At 44.3% G+C, this 21,818-nt stretch overlaps 2 protein-coding genes across 7 annotated transcripts in view; both read right to left on the bottom strand.

Moving 5' to 3' along the window:
• Positions 1-21,818, bottom strand: part of LOC122541318 (netrin-G1-like) — a 910,622-nt gene that overhangs the window by 866,201 nt on the left and 22,603 nt on the right. The window lies entirely within an intron of this gene.
• Positions 4,351-21,818, bottom strand: part of LOC122541316 (netrin-G1-like) — a 41,361-nt gene continuing 23,893 nt past the window's right edge. For all 3 annotated transcript variants that reach the window (XM_043677958.1, XM_043677957.1, XM_043677959.1), the window contains exons 3-7: positions 18,080-18,723; positions 9,641-9,813; positions 8,399-8,425; positions 6,781-6,846; positions 4,351-5,312 (exon numbers count right to left, since the gene is read on the bottom strand). In XM_043677958.1, the coding sequence (XP_043533893.1) occupies positions 5,083-5,312; positions 6,781-6,846; positions 8,399-8,425; positions 9,641-9,813; positions 18,080-18,723 (1,140 nt within the window). In that variant the 3' untranslated portion in view covers positions 4,351-5,082. The remainder of the gene's footprint in view (positions 5,313-6,780; positions 6,847-8,398; positions 8,426-9,640; positions 9,814-18,079; positions 18,724-21,818) is intronic.

Here is a 21,818-nt window from a genome sequence, read left to right on the forward strand (position 1 = left end):
TCCACCTTTCCCATCTCGATCCTTTCCCTGTCCAGTTGCCATTGGGAAAGAACCCAACTCTTTTATTTTCCTAATTAACAAGCATTACTCACCATGGTGAAGAATTCAACCTTTTTTTAAAATAAATTCACCAGTGTCACTAGATAAAATACCAATTAACAAGAATTAGCTATTGGGGCAATGCAACAACAACAGAATAGGGGAGGTTAGGAAGAAAGGGAAGGTATAAATTATAATGGAGTTAGAGGGACAAATAATGCCCTCCAATCCCTGTAGTGCCCACCTTTGAATGAGCCCAGGCCCAACCTGCTCGTAAATAGAAAGTGACCATAGTTCCAGAGAGCTGCTTTCTCATTAGAGAGAGATGACTCGTGGAGGTTTAATCTGAGGTTCACCAGGCCTCAGGCAAAGGGGAGAGGTTGAGAACGACAGTCCTTCATGAAGACCTCAGCCATTGCAAGAATTGAACCCACACTACTGGCGTCACTCACCAGTGTAAAACCAACCATCCAGCTGACTGACATTCAATCTACACTTAGCGTTCAGCACAGAACATTTTTTTAAAAAAAGATAGATTTCTTAAGCAGGAAGGCAGACACGACTTGTTCAACGCCTATTTTTTTATGTGTAATGAGTGGTGGTGGTGGAGGAGAGTGGGGGGGGGGGGGGGGGTGGAGGGTTGGTGTACTCCAAGGAAGTTATTTCCTCCAAACACTGGGTTATTTTTCCACTCAACATGCATGGCTCCAATTAAAAGCGAAATTCAATTTTTATTCTTGAGTAGCAAGCAGATTTTAAATCTTTCTATATGCTGTTAAACCATTCACTAATCAAGTGCAGACTATTAAATTCTGATGAAACTGCTCAGCGGAGACTCTTGAATCTGCCGAGGGATTTTTTTTTCAAATTTGATCATCTGAAATGTCAGAGAAAAGGATCTTTGACCATGATTCCCTGAAAGCAGAGAATGTTCGACATGTTCTAGAGGCAAATTAGGAAGAGGTTCTCCCCAACACCAAAGAAAAGTGTGATTTGTGAAGCTGTTCAGGAGGCGATTGTCTGAATTGTTTTAATATTTCCTGTTTTATTATTGTCAAAACTTTGTATCCTCTGTGCGAAACAAGTTGAACACTAAGCACACGTAAGCAGATGGAAAGTACTTCACAAGCAGTTAGGCATTTCACAGTGTAGTCACCGCTGTAATGTCGGAAACACAGCACTCAACGTGTGCACAGGAAGATCTCACACAGCAATGATTGACAAAACCAATCTCCAGTGTTGCCTGTACTCTCCTTCCTCCCTGAGTTTGTCCCTCTCCCCCTCCTCGCTCATCCCTTGTCGTTCCCAGAAGCTCCATGAATCAGAAGGCTGCCTCCCTGAAACCAGGACCCGTCATGTAAATTACTTGCTGATTGTCCAGTGATCAGGGACCAGTCCTTTGCTGCAAAACGAAGCTGCAGAGATATCCGTGCAGGGGAATCAGGTGCAGAGGGCAGACCCCATTGCTGGCATGACTGGGAGGAGTTCCACAGCCACAGGTGTATTCACCAAACACGGCCCATTAATATACAAACTGCGCGGCAGCTTTGGAAAACTGCAGGAAAATCAGCAACAGCAAAAAACAGAAACCGCTGGAAAACCTCAGCAGGTCTGGCAGCAAGAAAACAGGGTTAATGTTTAGTGTCCAGTGACCCTTCTTCGGAACTGGTGACAACGAGGAAAAGGTTGGCAATGTGCATAAAGTAGAGGCGAGGAATAAACGATACGAGTAGATAGAGCCCAAAGAGAGAACAAAAGCACCTGAACGGACAAAGGAGTGGACAGAAGTCAGCCTGGGAGAATGAAAAGCTGCTCGTGGGGACTGCTGATGTGTGACAATGGATTGTGCGTGTGTTGAGAGCCCATGAGATGACAAGTTAGACAGACAGGAGGCTGGAAGAACACAGCAAGCCAGGCAGCATCAAGAGGTGGAGAAGTCAACAAGACCCTTCTTCAGGACTGTAGGGGGCGCTGCAGATTAAGAGGGGTGGCGGAGCCAGGGTGGTGAAGTGGGAAATGGGATGATTAGGCCAAGTATATGGGGCTGGGGTAAGGACATGGGAGAATTCCAGCAATAAAGTTTCAACTTTGATCTCCAGCATCTGCAGACTTCACTTTCTCCAGGAGGCTGGAAGAACACAGCAAGCCAGGCAGCCAGGTGGAGAAGTCAACAAGACCCTTCTTCAGGACTGTAGGGAGCGCTGCAGATTAAGAGGGGTGGCGGGGCCAGGGTGGTGAAGTGGGAAATGGGATGATTAGGCCAAGTATATGGGGCTGGGGTAAGGACATGGGAGAAGGTGCTCAAGACCTAAAGCTATAAAAGTCATGATTTGGAGATGCCGGTGTTGGACTGGGGTGTACAAAGTTAAAAATCACACAACACCAGGTTATAGTCCAACAGGTTTAGTTGGAAGCACACTAGCTTTCGGAGCGACGCTCCTTCATCAGGTGATAGCGGAGGGCCCAATCGTAACAGAATTTATAGCAAAAATTTGCAGTGTGATGTAACTGAAATTATACATTGAAAAATTGATTGTCTGTTAAGCCTTTCATCTGTTAGAATACAGTGATAGTTTCACTTCTTTCATGTGTAAATCACAAAACCCTTTTTTTATGCAACTTTAGAATGCAACTTTTAAAAAAAGGGTTTTGTGATTTACACATGAAAGAAGTGAAACTATCACTGCATTCTAACAGATGAAAGGCTTAACAGACAATCAATTTTTCAATGCATAATTTCAGTTACATCACACTGCAAACCTCCCTATGGGTACCGAACTTAGCTATCAGCCTCTGCTCGGCCACTTTCCTCTGCTGTCTGTCCCGAAGTCCACCTTGGAGGATGGTCACCCGAAGGTCCGAGGCTGAATGTCCTGGACCACTGAAGTGTTCCCCAACTGAGAGTGAACCCTCCTGTCTGTTGATTGTTGTACAGTGCCCATTCATCCGTTGTCAATTTTTCAATGTATAATTTCAGTTACATCACACTGCAAATTTTTGCTATAAATTCTGTGTTACGATCGAGCTCTCCACAATCACCTGATGAAGGAGCGTAGCTTCGAAAGCTAGTGTGCTTCCAATTAAACCTGTTGGACTATAACCTGGTGTTGTGTGATTTTTAACTTTAAAGCTATAGAACTCGACATTGACTCCGGGAGGCTGTCCGGTGCCCGAGCGAAAATTGAAGTGCTGCTCTTCCAGCCTTGCGCTGACAGTCGTCGGAGCACTGCAGCAAGCCTGAGACAGGAGATGTTAGTCTGGGAGCAAGGTGATGTGTTGAAATGGCAGGCAACTGAGAACTTGGGGTCTTTATTGCGGGCAGAACGTACGTGTCCAGCAAAGCAGTCTCCCAGTCTTGTCCCAAAGCGTTAGCTCTGATTTCTCTCTGCAGATGCTACCAGACCTGCTGAGTTCTTTTCCAGCAATTTCTGTTTTTGTTCTTGATTTCGGGCATCCGCAGTTCTTCCAGGGTTTTTTTTGCAGGAAAATCACATTATCTTAAATCCACAACAATCACTAAGCACGCGGAAGCTGCGTGATCACTTGCACCACAAGGAGATTGATCCAGTTTTTTCATGACCAGCCAGCAGCTAAATTTCGCAAGGTGGGGAGCTGGGGATTCTGCAAACCCCAGTCACCAGGGCTGGTTACACAGCAACCGCTCGCTAAAGGCCAAGGCAGACAGGGGGCCTCTTGAAACCTACTCCTCGCGTCTCCCTCGCATTGTGATTTGGAGATGCCGGTGTTGGACTGGGGTGTACAAAGTTAAAAATCACACAACACCAGGTTATAGACCAACAGGTTTATTTGGAAGCACTAGCTTTCGGAGCGCTGCTCCTTCATCAGGTGGTTGTGGAGCATAAGATCGTAAGACACAAATTTATAAATTGCTATAAATTTTGTACTCCACAACCATCTGATGAAGGAGCAGTGCTCCGAAAGCTAGTGCTTCCAAATAAACCTTTTGGACTATAACCATCACATTGCGAAGGCCTGATTCCCTACAGCTTGTGTCACACAAAGAAAAAGGGAGTCGAGGGGATGAGAAAGACTGGGAGGGAGGGTGGGTAAGTGGGCAACAGAGCAAGATGGAACATGGATAGGAGAGACAGTGAGAGGGGTGGATTCGGGAATGACAGGTCATAGAATCCCTCCAATGTGGAAGTAGGTCGTTCGGCCCAGAGAGTTCACACTGATCCTCCATAAAGCTTCCTGTATCTCCCGTGACTAATTTACCTAACCTGTACATCCATGAAGGAAACCCACACAGTCCCACAGGGAGAAAGTGCAAACTCCGCACGCACAGTCGCCAGAGGTGGAATCGAGTCCCTGGTGCTGTGAGGCAGCAGTGTCAAGAACTGACCCACCGTGCTGCCCCAAATAGCAATAGTTAATAGATAGCAATGCAAGTATGCAGGTAGGTGTGAGGAAATGGTTTGAGTGTGTGAGAAAGAAGGAATTAATGCTGCATTTTTTTAACACAGATACGACCGACTGGATGAGACAATATGTCAAGGCCCTGTCAAAGATCCCACAATCACCATTTGGAAGCTGGGCAGGGAAGGTCTTCCCTATGTTCTGACCAACATTAATCCCACACACATCACTAAAACAGGTTATCTGGACATTATCACGTCACTGCTCATCGAGGAGAATTCCTCAAAGCTTGTCAAGCGCTTTGGTAGGTCCTGAGATGGTGAAAGACTGTGTAGAAATCTCAGTCCTTTTTTCTTTGTCCCAAAGTAGAATATGTAATAATCGGCTGACAATGAGAGGATGAATTATGAGGAGCTGCCCGAGTCCTGTGAGGAGACACAGAGTCCAATTTCCCCACTGACTGTCCATTCCTTCCTCAGATCCAGTCGGCCTGGGTGACTGGGCAGGCTCAGACCTCAGCTGCAGTTTTCCTTTCCCGAGAGAGGGGGGGTTGGGGGATGGTGGGGTGGGGGAGAGGGAAGGTTGGAGCGTGTTTGAACGGCGCCGCAGTAAACGCTGCATCTGTCCTGCCGCTCTCCTCAGCTTTCCGGTGGCGCTGGAAGCGGCTCAGAGCAGCGGGCGGCCGTGGGCGGCGGTGAGCAGCGCGGTCAGCGAGAGCAGCGCCCGGTGCAAGGAGGGCTCCCGGGCCGATTGGGAGACGCAGCCTTCCGCTCCCTTCCTGCACTGGACTTTCTCACACAGGAGCCCGGTGTAGGGAGCGGGGCACCGGCACCTCCCGTTCTCCTCACACACACCTCCGTTCTCACACCGTGTTAGCAAGTTATCGCACACTCCCCCTGCGAGAGAGAAAACAAAATAAAATATACAATAAGGTCAGGCTACATGAAAGGCTTTGCAGCAAAAGCTTTAAGAGATAAGAAGCAGTCGCCAAAATATACAACTGGTGACCCGGAGAACACAGTGAAGAATAATTAGCGTGGATTCTAAAGGGGATGTGGACAGAATCTGAAATTAGCAAACAAACAGATTTTAAAAAAGAAAAACTACATAACTGAGTTGTCAAACAAATATAAAATGAGATGAAGTCGAGTCGCCATAATCCGAGAGGACTACAAGACTAGTCTCTCATTAAACAGCTTGGGGCAGTTTAACCTGAAGGTCACCATGCCTCAGGCGAGGCGGGGGAAGGTTGAGAAGGAGAGTGATTCATGGTAACCTCAGCCGGTGCAGGAATGGGACCCATGCTGTTGACATCATTTGAAAACCGTCCAGCCGACTGACTTTAAAATAGAGTACAAAGGGAGATCTGGACAGCGAAAAGAGAGAAAGAGTAGGTGTGAGCCTTCATTTTACATCGAGTGAGGGAGGGAGCATATTCAGTGAGTATTTTTCCATTTAATCTTTCAAACCAATGTCATTCTATTACGAATTGTTGGTAGTAACCTCGAAACAGTAAGCCATTCAACCCATCAGCCCGTTTCCCCATGTTTTATTTGTTCATGGGTTGTGGGCATCACAGACCAGCCAGTTGTCCACGGGACAGATATGAGCCAACTACTTTGCTGCATGGGTCGTGAGACACAGAAATGCTAAGTCAGTCAGGATGGCAGATTTCCTTCTCCAGGTTTGTGTGAACCCACCTCGTTTACAACTGCTATAGGAAAGATGTTGGGATGGTAGCTAAATTTGCAAAGACACTGAGATAGTTAGGAAGGTAAGTCGTCACGTGAAGATAGCAGATCTATGCAAGGATATTAGTAGGTTAAGTTAGTGGCAATAATTTAGCTCATGGAGTATAACAGAGGAAAGTGTGAACTTCTCCTCTTTGGCATAAAGAATATAAAGGTAGTACAGCCAGAAATTCCAGCTTCAAATACTATTTTCGTAGACACATGTCATAATATGTCAGAACAGCTTGACTCAAAATATCTAAAACTTAAATGGAGAGAGATTGCAGAACATTATGGTACAAAGGGATTAAAGATCAGGCAAACGGAACATTGCAGTTTACTGGAAACCGATAGATTAGAAAAGGAGTAAAATTTTGCTGCAGCTGTACAGGTCATCGTAAGATTACATCAGGAATACTGTACACAGTTTTGAGCTGCGTACTTTATATTAAGAAGTACATTGAACTAGATGGAAGTGGAAAGGTAGCAAAATGGACAAGAAGCAGCTGTAAGATGACATTGGCAAAGGTGATGAAAATTTAAGGATTTAACATGCTAGAGGATAAACTAGGGATTGGGTCTCAGCGGATGCTCTTCCTGCTCAAAACAAGTCATAGCGTTTGTGAGCTCCTACCTTGCTTTGGGTTTGCAACATCGAGTGATGGGACAGTTGGACGTGGATGAATCAGCTTTGCATCAGCTGCATGAGTCAGAGGAAATCAGCAATTATTATTCCCAATTGGAGTAGGTACACACACACACACACACACACACACACAGTCATCTCCACCTCACCATCAATAAAACAAAACAACACCAAGATATGGCAGAAAAGTAGGACTTAATGCAGCAGATTTTAAATAAAATCTTCAAGGAGGAGGCAGAACGTCTCCAGTGCTCAGGAACCTGAACACTTAATTTGTATACATATTTCTGCTGTGGTCGAGAGTTTGATGTTGGACACACTCTCGACTGTGATCTTCAGCACTTGCAGTCCTCACTTTCTCCATATTTCTGTTGTAGTACCACTTTTAGTCAGTTTGCCAAATCATAGCCACTCCTGTTTAGTAGATTGAGATTAAACCATTCTGGATCAGTGCCAGATGTTATGGCACTCCCAATAAGTACAGGGAGTGAAGCTCATATTTGGCCATTATAGGAAGTTACAGTCACTCTTGGTATGAGGCGTTGGTCACTTCCAGTCATTATAGTGAGTGATGGTCATCCTTCATCAATGTGGAGAATTGTCATCATTCTTGGTTAAGGTGGGGAATTATGGTCCCACTCAGTTACTGGCCATCTCTATGAGAAATAGTGATCTGTCTTTGTCAGTGTGGAAAGCTATAGTCACTCTAATGTATTGTAGGGAGTCAGTTCGCCTTGATTATTATGGAAGAGAAAGTGAGGACTGCAGATGCCGGAGATTAGAGTCAAGAGTGTGGTGCTGGAAAAGCAGAACAGGTCAGGCAGCATCCGAGGAGCAGGAGCATTGATGTTTTGGACATATGCAAAGTCATGGTCATTCCCTGATCAGCATGGCAAGTTATACCTATCCTCAGTCAGTTTTGGGAGGTATGGACACTCCCAGTTGGTGTTGTGAAGTAATTGTCACAATCAGGTAGTATTGATTTAAGAGTTCAATATGATAGATTGAGCAGAATGGTACAGACAGCATGAAAATGCTTAAATAATAGGGCATGAGCTAAACTTGGGAACATACGTGAACAGATTTTGGCTGGACACACTGTTCGGTTGCCAATGCATTGTCAAAGATAATGAGGTTGCAACAGGTTGCCATTAATCCTAGTCTCCAAAATTTTCTCCAGACATTCCATCCATTTTCCATTGAATATTCTCACAAAAACATAATTAAAAATGGCCTTTACCTGAGCTAATCATATGTTGCATATATGTTACAATTTCCTGGCTTCATGTTGCACCAGTTGAGGAGATAATATTTTATTTCAGGGTAATCAAATAAACAGACTTCAGATCTCAGTCTCTCTTCATACTTACAATCTGTTTGACACTCACTGCCTATTCACACCTACAAGCATTCTATATACCTGTATTCACTCTTCTTATTACACATTCATTTCCAATGTTCTCCTTAACCTTTTCCACACCCGCTTCTTGCTCACCCATACGCTTATTTCTTATTGAAAAAGGCAGGAGGTTTGTGGGGAGTGGTTCAGTTCTAATACAGACAAGGTTTAGCAGGTCACAGGTCAGGAAGAGTAGTTCTTACTTACAGCCGCTAGTGATGGTGTCAGGGAGGCCTGGAGAGAAAATTAAAGAAAAATGTGTGTGATCTCTTATTAATAATCATTACTGATAAATGTTTACAAGCACCGCCCATTATATAGAGTGTTCACGAGTTTGATCTCAAACTCATGAACAACTAGCTCATCAGTGAGAGGCATGCTACATTCTCAGAGCACTCCCACAGCGCTCAGTCCTGCTCAAGAAACCTGTGAGATTACTGCACAAGTACATTAGCACTATGTATAATTAAAGTACAAGAGCACCGGGTTAATATGTAAGGTGGCAGCAACCTCAGAAACAGAAATTGAGCACGCACAGCACTCCCTCTCAACCCACGCACTTTATTCTCTCTCTCTCTATCCCTTACTCTCCCCAGCACCATGTCATTGGACATTCATGTATCACCCTGGTGGTCGATTTTGGGATATTGCACACACAGCAATGGCCACAGCCATCCCTCCTTCCCTGCCTCCGTTTCTCCACCGGTTTCAGATATTCATTACGTCCAGGCTGGTTTTCTCTTCACTCATCTCCAGCTGTTTCCAGATGTTGAACCAGCTCTTTAACATTCCACTCACACATCAGTCTCCGCCTCACTGTTGCCTCTGTGTCTGAATGCGTGTGCAGGGAGAAGATCTGTCACAGTTAACTCTTACAGCTATTACCACCTCACCTGCTGCATAATGTTTAGCAATACCACCTTGCTCACTGACTCTGACATTGTGCCGATCGAGGCATACATTCAGGAGAGGCTTCAATAGAATAAGTAAGGAGAAGCTGCCTCAAGTGAGGGGAAGGTCAGAAACTAGAGGTCACAGATTCGAAATAATTGGCAAAGGAACCAGACGGGGAGATGAGGTGATTTCAGACAACAATTGTGATCTGGACTGGACTGCCTCAGAGTGCAGTGGCAATGGATTCAATCAGAAATTCCAAAATCCAATTGGACAACAAAAAAAAACTTTGCTGTGAATTGAATTAGACAGAACATTCAAAGGACCAGCAATAGGCCGAATGGCCTCTTTCTGCGCTGTCCGAATCTCTATGACGAATCTGTACAATGTGTCACTCTGTGTCTCTGTTCACACATGAACACACTCTGAAACGTCCACTGGGTTGGGTTTAGAATCACCTCGTTTTCAGGGTTTAGAATCAGGATGAAACAGGAAGTGAAACTCCCCCTCCCCCCACAGGTGCTAGACTGAGCCGGAGAGATGTTCATTACTCACAGACATTGGCCGTCCCTTTGGGGATGGGGAGGTACGAGCCCGCTCTCCATCGTCGGCCATGAAAACCTTTCTTGCATCGACCGCAGTCCGGCCCCGTGGTGTTGTGCTCACACTCACAGCTCAGCTTCCCCTTCTTCATGACACAGTTGTTGGCGTGAAGGTTACACTTGCACCTGACAACACACAACAGCAAAAAGCCACTGGTCAGCTCTGTGAGAGATCACATTCTCCGCACCGGCAGCCCGCACCTACTCCCCCAACCCCAACCCCCTCCTCATGACCAACTTCACAAAGAAACACAGCTGTCACATTTATCACATTTCAATACCAGGCGAGGGGTCTGTTTCTGGTTGGGGTTCTGCCTGTTAGTGATCAGATTCTGAGCAGCAACAAAGGTTAAGTTGGCAGAAAGTTTGTCACCGGGCTCAACAAAATGGATTTGAGTTTGCATAGCGCCTGTCACCGTCCGGCCCAAAATTAACAGCCGGCAAAAATGCCCGTGGTAACAATAAAAATGACCAGACGTTGCATTTTATGGCGCCTTTAAGGCATCAAAATATCCCATGGCATTTACTGCAGCATTGCAAGTGAGTGAGTCTTCAGCTGTTCGGGCGTTAAATCCCTTCGCTAATCTCCCACCGATTACTAAAGCAGGGAAGATACGTTGCTGCTGTACAAAACTTTGGTTAGGCCACATCTGGAGTTAGATACAGATATAGATACAGAATCCCTACAGTGAACCCCTCGGCCCAACAAGTCCACACCAACCCTTCGAAGAGTCACCCACCCAGACCCTTTCCCCTACTGCTCTACATTTACCCCAGGCTAATTCACCTAACCACATATCCCTGAACACTATGGGCAATTATAACATGGTTGATTCGCCTAATCTGTGCATCTTTGGACTGTGGGAGGAAATTTACACAGATACAGGGAGGATGTGCAATCTCCACACAGACAGTTGCCCGAGGCGAGAATCAAACTTGGGTCCCCTGGTGCTGTGAGGCAACAGTGCTAACCACTGAGCCACCGTGCCACCCACAGTTCTGTGTGCAATTCTGGTCACCACACTATAAGAAGGATGTGATTGCACTGGAGGGTGTGTAGAGGAAATTCACCAGGATGTTCTTTGGGATGAAGCATTGCCTATGAAGAGATGGCTAAACAGGTACCTGATTGAGGTGTGTAAGATTATGAGGAGTATGGACAGTGTGGATAGGAAGCAGCTGTTCTCCTTAGTCAGACAGGCAGAATTTTAAGAAAAATAGGAGGTTGAGAGGGAATTTGACAAGAAATGTATCCACCTAGAGGATGGTTGGAGTCTGGAATGCCTGCTGGGAGAATAGTATCACAGAATCCCTATGATATGGAAAAAGGCCATTTGGCTCACTGTGTCCAAAATCCCAAAGCGCATCTCACTCAGACCAACCCTGTCAGGTTGCCTATGTGTTGGTTAGGATTAAATGTAGAGTATCCAGATAGGGGAATGTGTTCGGGTGGGCTAATCTTCAGAGGGTCAGTGTGGATTTGTTGGGCTGGAGGGCCTGTTCCCTCATTGTAGGAGTTCTATAATTCAGCTGTGGCTGAATGAAAAGTCTATACAGCTTCCACAAAAGCTTACATGAGAATTAATTTGGGTGGCACGGTGGCACAGTGGTTAGCACTACTACCTCACAGCACCAGAGGCTCGGGTTCAATTGCCAATTCGGGGGACTATCTGTATGGAGTTTGCATATTCTCCCTGTGTCTGCATGGGTTTCCTCCCACAATCCAAAGATGTGCAGTTTAGGTGAATTGGCCATGCTAAATTGCCCATAGTGTTACGTGCATTAGTCAGGTGTAAGTCTAGGGTAAGGGAATGGGTCTGGGTGGGTTACTCTTCAGAGGGTTGGTGTGGACTTGTTGGGCCAAAGGGCCTGTTTCTACACTGTAGAGAATCTAATCTAATCTATCCCAATAACCCGACATTTCCCACGACACAATCTACCTAACCTACAGATCTATAAACTGTGGGAGAAAACCAGAGCACACAGAGAAAACCCATGCAGACATGAGGAGAATGTGCAGACTCCACGCAGACAGTTGCCTGAGGTTGGAATCAAACCCAGGTCCTTGGTGCTGTGAGGCAGTGCCACCATGTCACCAAATTTCACCATCTGCCTGGATGGGATTTGAACCCACGGCCCCAGAACATTACCGGTGTTTCTAGATTAACTACCTAACAACAATACTACAAAGCCTTCATCACTCCTGATTCTAGAGGGAGAGGCAGGAAATCACACAACCTTTAAAAGATATATGGACAAACAGCGGAAATTCCATAACATTTAAGGCTATGGACTAAGTTCTCAAAAGTGGGATATATGTAGATAAGCCAGCACAGGTTCAATGAGCTAAAAAGCCTCTTCTATGCTACATGACTCAATGACTATGCCCCTTTTCTCTTCCAATACTTCAAACCTGCCTCTTTGGCTAAGCTTTTAGTCATTTCCTTTCCTTGACACAGCGTCAACACTTTGTCTGCATTACACTCCTATAATGACTTTACCATTTTTGTTACTACATTAAGTGTCCTACATAATTACAACCTGCATTTGTTGGAGATTTGAAAAGGCCTAAATTGTTGGGATGGTCTGCCTACCAATAGGTGTGGGACATTGTTGTCACCGACTCTGTGTTAATAGCATCAAGCCTCTGCTTAGTTTACCATCAAAGCAAAGCTTCAAAATCTACAGATTTTACAGTGCACGTTGTATTAATTGCCAGTTCTGAGCACGTCTTATGAAAGTAAGCAAAACCCATACAGCTCCTTGGAGACAAATGAATGACAACGTAAACAATTTCCTGCTCCTGTTCTCTAATTAGTGACTGAAGATTCTCCTTGATTAAAAGCTCGAGTGAGTCTCATAGAAGCCAAGTGTAGAATAATCAGGTATTATTCTAGACATACATACAAAATGGGAGCAGAAAAAGACGAGGTTGAGTCTCTCCCTCATTCAATAAACTCATGGCTTATCAATCTTTGTTTCAATTTTGACATTCCCATATACCACCAGCAACCTCTGCCTAACAAAAATGTAATCAACTCTGCCTTAAAAATGTTTAATGACTTGCCTCACCATTTTCTGTGGTAGAGTTCCAAAGTTGAACATGCGTCAGAGAGATAAAGATTTTCTGCTCATCTGTGTCCCAAAAGGATGATCTTTGATGTTAAAACCACTCAGGTCTTGATTGACCAACAAGTGGAAATGTCATTTTTTCATGCACCTTGTCAAGACCATCCAAGATCTTATACATTTCAATCAAGTCACCCCACTGCTTTCCAAATAAGCCCAGTTTGTCCAAACTACCTACTGATGAGACAACAATCTCTATTCCAAGTATCAATCCAGTAAACCTCATCTAAAGTCACTCCACTACATTTACATCTTTCCTTAAATATGGAAACCATAACTGCACAGACTATTCCAAGTGTGGTCTCACCATTGGACTGTATAAATAAAGCACAACATTTATACTTTCTTGCTCAATTCCTTTTACAATGAAGATTAGCATCCTGTTACCTTTCTTGATTACTTGCTGCACCTACATAATAACATTATCTGACTGATTCTTGAAACCATTCAAAATCGCTTTGCTCCTCAGTCTCTTTCCATTTAATTAACACTGCATTTTCATTCTTCCAGCTAGCATGAACTTCACATTTTTTCACATTATAATTTCTCTAGCAGATATCTGTCCACTAACTCAAACGATCTATATCCGTCTGCAATCCTCTTATGTCTTCTTCATAACATAATTTCATACCCATCTGTATGTAAGTGAAAGTAACTCCAATAACTTCACTCCACTCATCTGTTTATTTGATGTAAATTCTAAGAAGATGAATCCCCACACAAGCATTTCATCCATCATATTCGACAATCAGACAGGGAACCACTTGTACATACACTGGCTTTTGTGAGCCAGCCAGAAATACTAATGTGTTACCCCTTTAATTTGCAACAATAACCTTTGATGTGGCACATTATCAAATGTGTTCTGGAAAACAAAATATATTAAGGTGACAAACTTCTGTTAATCCTCAATTCATATTCCTCCTTTAATGAATTCCATAAAAAAGGTAAAACCTGATTTCTCCTTTATTAAACCATGCTGACTCTTCCAAATTATCTTGAGTTTTTGAAAGTGTCTGAATATAATCTCTGTAACTATCAATCTAACTGGCCTGTATCTCCATATTTTCTGCTTCTCTACTTTCTTGAATACAGGGCTTAAACTTAGTACTTTCTAGTCTCCTGGAACACTGTCTGAATTGAGGAAGGTTTGTAAAACTAACATCATTACATCTACTTACTGATTAGTCCTCTCTTTTCCAACACTAGGATGAAGTCAATTTTGCTCACAGCTCCATCAGTTTGCTTAAAATTGCTTCACTCATGACTAATTTTACTAAGTTCCTCTCTCCCTTCCACTTCCTCAATTATAGCTGTTACTAGTGTGCTTTCTTGTTGCTTGATACTAAGGACAAAACAAAATATTTGCTCATTTCCTTATTATCTATCAGAACTTGCTCAGTCACACTGTCTAGCTGACCAACATTCTTTTATTTACAATTTACCTTTTTAGCTACTTCATAGAATCCAAAAAGATCCTCTGTAAATCATTCCAATCAGAACCACTCCCTGAAACCCTGCATTTCCAATGTGTAATCTACCTAACCTGCAAAGCCCTGGATACTCTGAGCAATTTAACATGGCCAATCCACCTAATCTATACATCTTTGGACTGTAGGAGAAAACCAGAGCAACCAGGGGAAACCCATTTAGAAATGGGGAGAATGTGCAAACTCCACACAGACAGACGCTCAAGGTTTGAATTAAACCTTGGTCCCTAGAGCTCATACCAACTGAAACTCTTGCCATTAGCTTCCTCTCAAACTTTAACTTCTTCTGCCTGATTAATCTGATACTAAAAGATGACTGTATGTTCTAACTAATCATCTGGTGTATTTCTAAGCTTTCTTTCCCTGCCCTTTCATGTCATTCTCTAACTTTCATTTCCTATATTGCTATTATCCTTTCTTACATTTACTCTACTTCTTGATAATTCACCTACATTTACATTTGATTCCTTGTCACCACCTTTCAGTTAAAATGCTTTACCTTCCCATTTATGCAGTTCTTAAGAATGCTGAACCTAGCACAATTGAGATGTAGACTAACTCAGTATAGATCCAAATTGCACAGTACTGTTGCCAGTGACCCAAAAGTCTGAACCATAGTCTTTCTTCTAGAGTAACAAATGAATGGCAAGAGTTTCAGTTAGTTTCATATATTTCCCTGTATAATTTTATGTTTCCTATGTCAACTTACATGTGACTCAGGTAAAAGTCCAGAGATTTTAATTTTTGAGGTTCTGCTCTTTCTTTTTAGTGCCTAGCAGGTCATAATTCCTAGTTCTGTCTATGTTGTTGGCCCTGAGCCAATGTCCTGAATTCTGGCACTATGTAAAGATCACAACCAACTGGATTCTCCCTCTTTTGTGCAGAGAATGTTGTCAATCGACTAAATAGACTATCACCTGTTAATACGACTGTCCTTGTTGACTCACTAACTTGAATGTCTTCCTACACCATAGTACCATGATCTATTATCTCATCCATCCAGCATCCTACACCATCATCCAAACAGACTGAGTGATTCTCAAAGCTATTGGGCAATTGCAGATGCTGAAACTCCTGCACTCTGCCTTATCTTATCTGCATCACTTGCAGTCATACTTTCCCATACATGACCACTGATCAAGAACCTATCCAGCTGGTGTGACTGCCTCATGGTGCAAAGAATTCTTCACTCTCGCTGATGCATCATAGTGCCTGTAGTCATAAACTTTGAACTGAAGGTGTTCAGTTTCGAACACGTACTGCATACTTGTTTGCCCTGGAGGATAATGACATCCAGGAGCACCCAAACACTACAACATTGACACATTGCCTATTCTGCCGTCCTAATTAATTTATATATTCACTTATGTATACTGACTTTTATATATTTTGTTAACTTACAACCACTTTGTATACTATGTTAAAGCTCAAGAATAGAAAAAGATTGTAACCACTTACCAGAGACGAAACAAACAACTTGCTCCTTTCTCTGCAGTACAGCAAGAACCAATTCTGTACAGTTCTGCTGACTCTAGGTCTGCCTCTGACAGCGTGTCTTGGACTCCTCCTCTTCCCTGCTCCTCCAGGTGATACTCACTACCTGCCTTAGCTCTTCTAGTTGATACTGACTGTCTCTTGAAGGGTCCTTCTGTCTGGTCTTCAATATGGTTTTGGATTCCTGTCTCAGAATCTTTTCTCATGTGCTCCTCTGCATAATATTGACTGCCTGTTTAGGAGTCCCCAGCATGTCCATTCCTCTACAAGATGCTGACAGACTGATTGATGTCCTTTCACCCACTCCTCTAGATTATATTTACTGTCTGAATTTGGGTCCTCTCATGTACTCTGAAAATGTGTTGCTGGAAAAGCGCAGCAGGTCAGGCAGCATCCAAGGAGCAGGAGAATCGACGTTTCGGGCATGAGCCCTTCTTCAGGAGTGAGGAAACGTCGATTCTCCTGCTCCTTGGATGCTGCCTGACCTGCTGCGCTTTTCCAGCAACACATTTTCAGCTCTGATCTCCAGCATCTACAGTCCTCACTTTCTCCTCTCATATACTCCCCTCGGTCATGCTGACTGCCTGTTTTGATGTCCTTTCACCCACTCCTCTACATGCTGGTGCCTCCTTGTCTCAGGTTCTTTGTCTCACTCGCTCATTTAGTGAATGATTGAGTTCTGGAGATGGTGCTTTGGGTAAATGGGAGCTCAGTGACTGAAACTGAACAGAAATTGAGGACAAAGGAAGTGGTCAGTCCGAATAATTCAGAAGATTTTCAGTGGTTTTGACAGGGCAACTAAGGAGAAACTGTTTATGATGACACTAAAACCAGTAGCCAGAGGAATAATACATGTTGAAGATAATGGACACAAGAAACAGAGGGGGAGATGAGCGGATTTTTTTTCATGCAATGAACTCCTGAGATCTGGAATCTGCTGCCTGAAGGGAGAGAGAAAGTGATGATAAAATACATTTCAGAAGAGAATTGGGTAAATAATTGAAGGTGAAATGTTCGCTGAGATAGGGGTGTTCTGTGAAAAATTTTGGAGAGATCATTCAAAGAGATTGCACAGATAGAATGGATTGAATGACTTCTTTTCTGTACTGGTGGATTCTCTGAATCCTGATGAGACATGGAGTTGGCAGTGTTGAAAGGAATGGGTCAGAAATTGCCTTGCTGCTCACTGAGCATGAAAACAGATCCTCACGGTGAGCCAGACATCAGAACTGTAAAAGATCAGAGCCAAGCTCATCAGCAAGGAGAGGGGGAGCTGTCACAGTGCTACTCTGTACGGGCTGTCACTCAACCATTCAGCAAAGGTTTCACAATTCACATGGGCAGCTGACAGCGCTAAGTGGGCTGTGGGCTATGAGGAATTTCTATGCATCTCCATAAAACCTCACCAGTTACTGAGAGCTCGCATCAGTGACCCTGAGCAAAAGCAGCAAGGTGTTCCCACATTCCAAGAATCTCACAGAGTGAAAGTTCTCAATATCCCAGTACAGATAGCACGAGCCTAGATGTTAATACAGGAAGCAAGGATATAGATGTTAACATAGATAGCATGACTCCCAATGATGGAATGGATAGAATAAATCCAGATGTTAGCACAGAGAGCATAGATCCAAATGCTGGCATTGGCAGTGTGAATCCAGATGATAACACAGATATCGTGAAACCAGATGTTAGGGCAGATAGAGTGAATTCAGATGTTTGCACAGAGAACATTACCATAGATGTTGGCACAGATAGAGTCAAGCCAATGTTAGTGTTGCTAGAGTAAACACAGATGTTTGCACAGGGACCAGTAATCAGATGTTGACACAAATAGACAGAAACAAGATGCTTCCACGGATACATGAATCCAGATGTTAGCCCCAATAGAAGCACACAATATTGACTCTGACAGCAACCCTTAGATTCTCCTGTCATGGTATCCCTTGATATTGCTCCCCAGATGTTAGTCCTAATGATGATCCCCTAAGTCTCGACCCACATGGTGCTTCCAGATGTTCTCCAGGTGCAGGCCCCATATATTTCCCCCAATCATGCTCCCCAGTCATTGAACCTAACAATGACCCAAAGGAGACCCAGATGTTGACCTTGATAATACCTCCAGATGTTTCCTGTCATGGTAACCCTCAATAGTGTCCCCAGGTGGACCCCCCTTGCTAGTTGGCACTTTGGCTGCTCCCCAGATATAGACCCTGACCCCGTGCTCCCTGGATGTGAATGTGGGCTGTGACCCTGCCCAGGAAGGACTGTGGAGCTCTCACCGGCCACGGATGTCCAGGTTGGAGATGGCATAGAAGTACTTGGAGAGATTGTGGGGGTCGACGCTGGTGGGTCCAGTGGCCGGCCGCAGCAGCCGGAGCCGCAGGTCAGTCAGGGTGAAGAAATCTCTCAGCTCCTTGGTGGTGTCCAGTTGGCCATATAGTGAGGCCATGTCCCCAAAGCGGGGACCCCCAAACAAGGCCAGACGCTCCTGGATTTCGAAGCGGACCATCTTGTCCACCTTCCACACGTAGCCCCTGGAGTACTCCTCGGTGCAGATGATGTCCAGCACTGAGGCGGCCCTCAGATCCCGGGCCCTTCTTGGCTCCATCCCGAAGGAGTTGAGGCAGTCGGCTGCGTAGAACTGATAGGGCTGCCAGCTCCGCCCATGGTCCAGGGACTTCTCCAGGACCATCTGCTCTGGCCGGCCAGACTCAAAGGTGATGATGATGTCTTCGGTCAGCTCGATGCTCTTCCCCCAGGACAGTGTGATGTTGACCAACAGGGGCTTGGGAAAGCTCCTCCAGGACACACTTTGCCAAAAGCTGGTGGGAATCCTGCCTTCGTCATCCAGCATCAGCTCAGGAGGGTGGGCCAACTCAGGCGTGTGAGCATCACACTCATTGTTGCACATGTACGGGTTCTCCTGGAACAGAGAGGGGAACGGCATGTGTTAGACACAGAGTAAAGCTCCTCTACATGTTCCTATTAAATACTGCCAGTACAGGTACAACAGAGGGTTAGATCCAGAGTAAAGCTCCCTCTACATTGTTCCTACCAAATACTCCCAGGACAGTATAGCAGAGGGTGAGATACAGAGTAAAGCTCCCCCCTACACAGTCCCTTTCAAATGCTCCCAGGATAGGTACGGCACAGGGTTTGATGCAGAGTAAACTCTCCTCTCTACCTTCTCAACAAATACACTCAGGGCAGGTACAGAACAGGTTTAGATACAGAGTAAAGTTTTCTTTACAATGTCTCTATCAACTACTCCCAGGGCAGATATAGCATGGGGTTAGAGACAGAGTAATGCTTTTTTTAAACTGTCTCCCTCAAATCGTCACAAGACAGCTTTAACACAGGGTTAGATACAGATTAAAGCTCCCTTTACCCCATCCAAATAATACCCCAGAACATGCACAGCATGGTTAGATACAAAGCAAACCTACATCTACATTGTTTGTATGAAATACGCCCAGGATAGGTGCAGCCCAGAGTGAGATACAGAATGACATTTTCCCTACATTATTCCTGTCAAATACTGCTGGGACAGACACAGCATTATTTCAAATATAGAGCAAAGCTCCTTTGACATTGCCTCAATCCAATCCTTCCAGGATGGGGGGAGCAACACATGGTTACATACAGAGCAAAGCTTCCACTCCACTGTTCCTATCAAAACACTCACACATCAGAACAACACGGAGTTGCAGAGTAAAGCTTGCTTTACACTGTCCCTTTCAATATTCCCAGCAAAGGTACAGCATATGGTTAGACACAGAGTAGAGTTCCCTTTACACTGTCTCCATCAAACATTTCCAGGGCAGTTAGAGCGCAGATGAGATAGAGTAAAGCTCACTTGACTCTTTTTTAAACTAAAAGTATTGCCCCTTGACATTGTTTCCATCAAACACTGCCAGGATATTAACAGCATAAGGGATAGATACTTCTGCTCTGACTCCTTCAGTTACTCCCAAGGCAGGTATAGCACTTGGTTAAATGCAGAGTGAATCCCTCTCTACACTTTAACCTGAAAGTAAAACTCTCTCTACACTGTCTCCATTGAACATTTTCAGTGCAGGTACTGCACTGGTTAGATACAGAGTATTCCACCCACTGCACTGACATGGAATGTAGGAATATCCTCACAGTCCAATTATTTCCAGGAGAAGTTTTTCATAAATCTGTCAGTGCTCCATCACACTGCACTCTGTGTTGGACAGTTAGACAATGGGATAATTATATTACTGTTGTGCTGAAGAATGATGTTCACTGTCTAACTAAAAATAGTTTCACATCATCAAAATATTTACAGCCATGAGTTATACAACAGCACAGGATTTGGGAAGCAATCGCTATTCCTTGAGTAGACTGCAGGATCATGGAGAAATAGCAGGGGGAGTGGGACTAGATAGATCTTTCAGAGGATTTGCATAAGTAAAATGCATTGAATAGCCACATTCTGAACAATGTCATCCCCTGACTTTCACAATTATAAATTAGGTTGGTGTGTGCCTTAGAGGAAAACATGGAGGCAATGGTATTACCCTTGATGAGCTTTGAGTCAGAGTCATAGAGATGTACAGCATGGCAACAGACCCTTCGGTCCAACTCATCCAAGCTAACCAAATATCCTAACGTATTTTGCCCATATCCCTCCAAACCCTTCCTATTCATATACCCATCCATATGCCTTTTAAACATTGTAATTGTACCAACCTCCACTACTTCCTCTGGCAGCTCATACCATGCACGCAGCACCCTCTGTGTGAAAAAGTTGCCCCTTAGGTCCCTTTTAAAGGTTTCCTCTCTCATCTTAAACCTATGCCCTCTAGTTTTGGACTTCCATGCCCTGGGGCAAAGACCTTGACTATTCACCCTATCTATACCCCTCATGATTTCATAAACCTCTATAAGGTCACCCTTCAGCCTCCAGTGCTCAAGGGAAAACAGCTCCAGCCTATTCAGCCTCTCCCTATAGCTCAAACCCTCCAACCCTGACAACATCCTTGTAAATCTTTTCTGCACTCTTTCAAGTTTCACAACATCTTTCCTATTGCTGGGAGACCAGAACAAAGGCAAGCGCACTAGCTTTCTTCACTATCGTGATAACCTGGGACTCCACTTTCAAGGAACTATGAACCTGCACTCCAAGGTCTCTTTGTTCGGCAGCAGTCCCCGGGATCTTACCGTTAAGTGTATGAGCGTTGCCCTATCAAAATGCAGCACCTCATTTTTGTGTCGATTAAACTCCTCCTTCTCTGGGTCTTCTAGATTATGAAGGGAGTGTATTTGGAATGTGCTGTAGATAGGCCTTAACGAGTTGCTTCAATGAATCTTGCACATGGGGCACACCTACAGCCATCGTGCGCTGGTGGTAGAGAGAGTGGAGTTTGTGATGTACCGCGAAAAGATTTCGAGTAAATCGTTGTCGTTAATCACGAACTCCAGGCAGAATGCAGCCGCCGTGCGTTGATGGTGGCGAGCGGAGTTGTGGGAGATGCTTTCTCAGGACGGGGACGGGGCACACCGCGGCGCTATCTGAATTCTGCAAAATAGGTCCTGCCGAAAACGATTCCACCCTGTAAACCATGTACAAGTGAAATCTGTTTCATAGTGGATGTTTGCGGCAATTAAACAAACTAATGTGTGTGCTGAAGACGGAGAGTGTAGTAACACACAGAGAATCGAGAACAATTAATGTATAATTGTCACAGCATCGACTAAGGAAATTAACCAAAGCTACAGATTAGGGGAAGAAATATTTTTAGTCCTTTATGTAAGTCAAATTGAGTGAATACTAGTAACCGAACCCAAAAGCTGCGTGGAGTATAAATGAATAATTTAACAGTACAGATGTTAAGTGCTCCTGAATCGCTGTATGCTCGATACATCATTAACAGCTCAGTGTCCCAGTCCTACACCTGATGCTTCTCAATAATGATGCTGTTTCAACAGTGAGGAATCTCGAGTGTCAGTCGCTGGTGGGAGTTCAGTGGAAAATCACAGTGGGAGTGAATA

This window comes from Chiloscyllium plagiosum, chromosome 37 (genome assembly GCF_004010195.1).
Source record: "Chiloscyllium plagiosum isolate BGI_BamShark_2017 chromosome 37, ASM401019v2, whole genome shotgun sequence".
In the NCBI taxonomy this organism is placed as follows: domain Eukaryota; kingdom Metazoa; phylum Chordata; class Chondrichthyes; order Orectolobiformes; family Hemiscylliidae; genus Chiloscyllium; species Chiloscyllium plagiosum.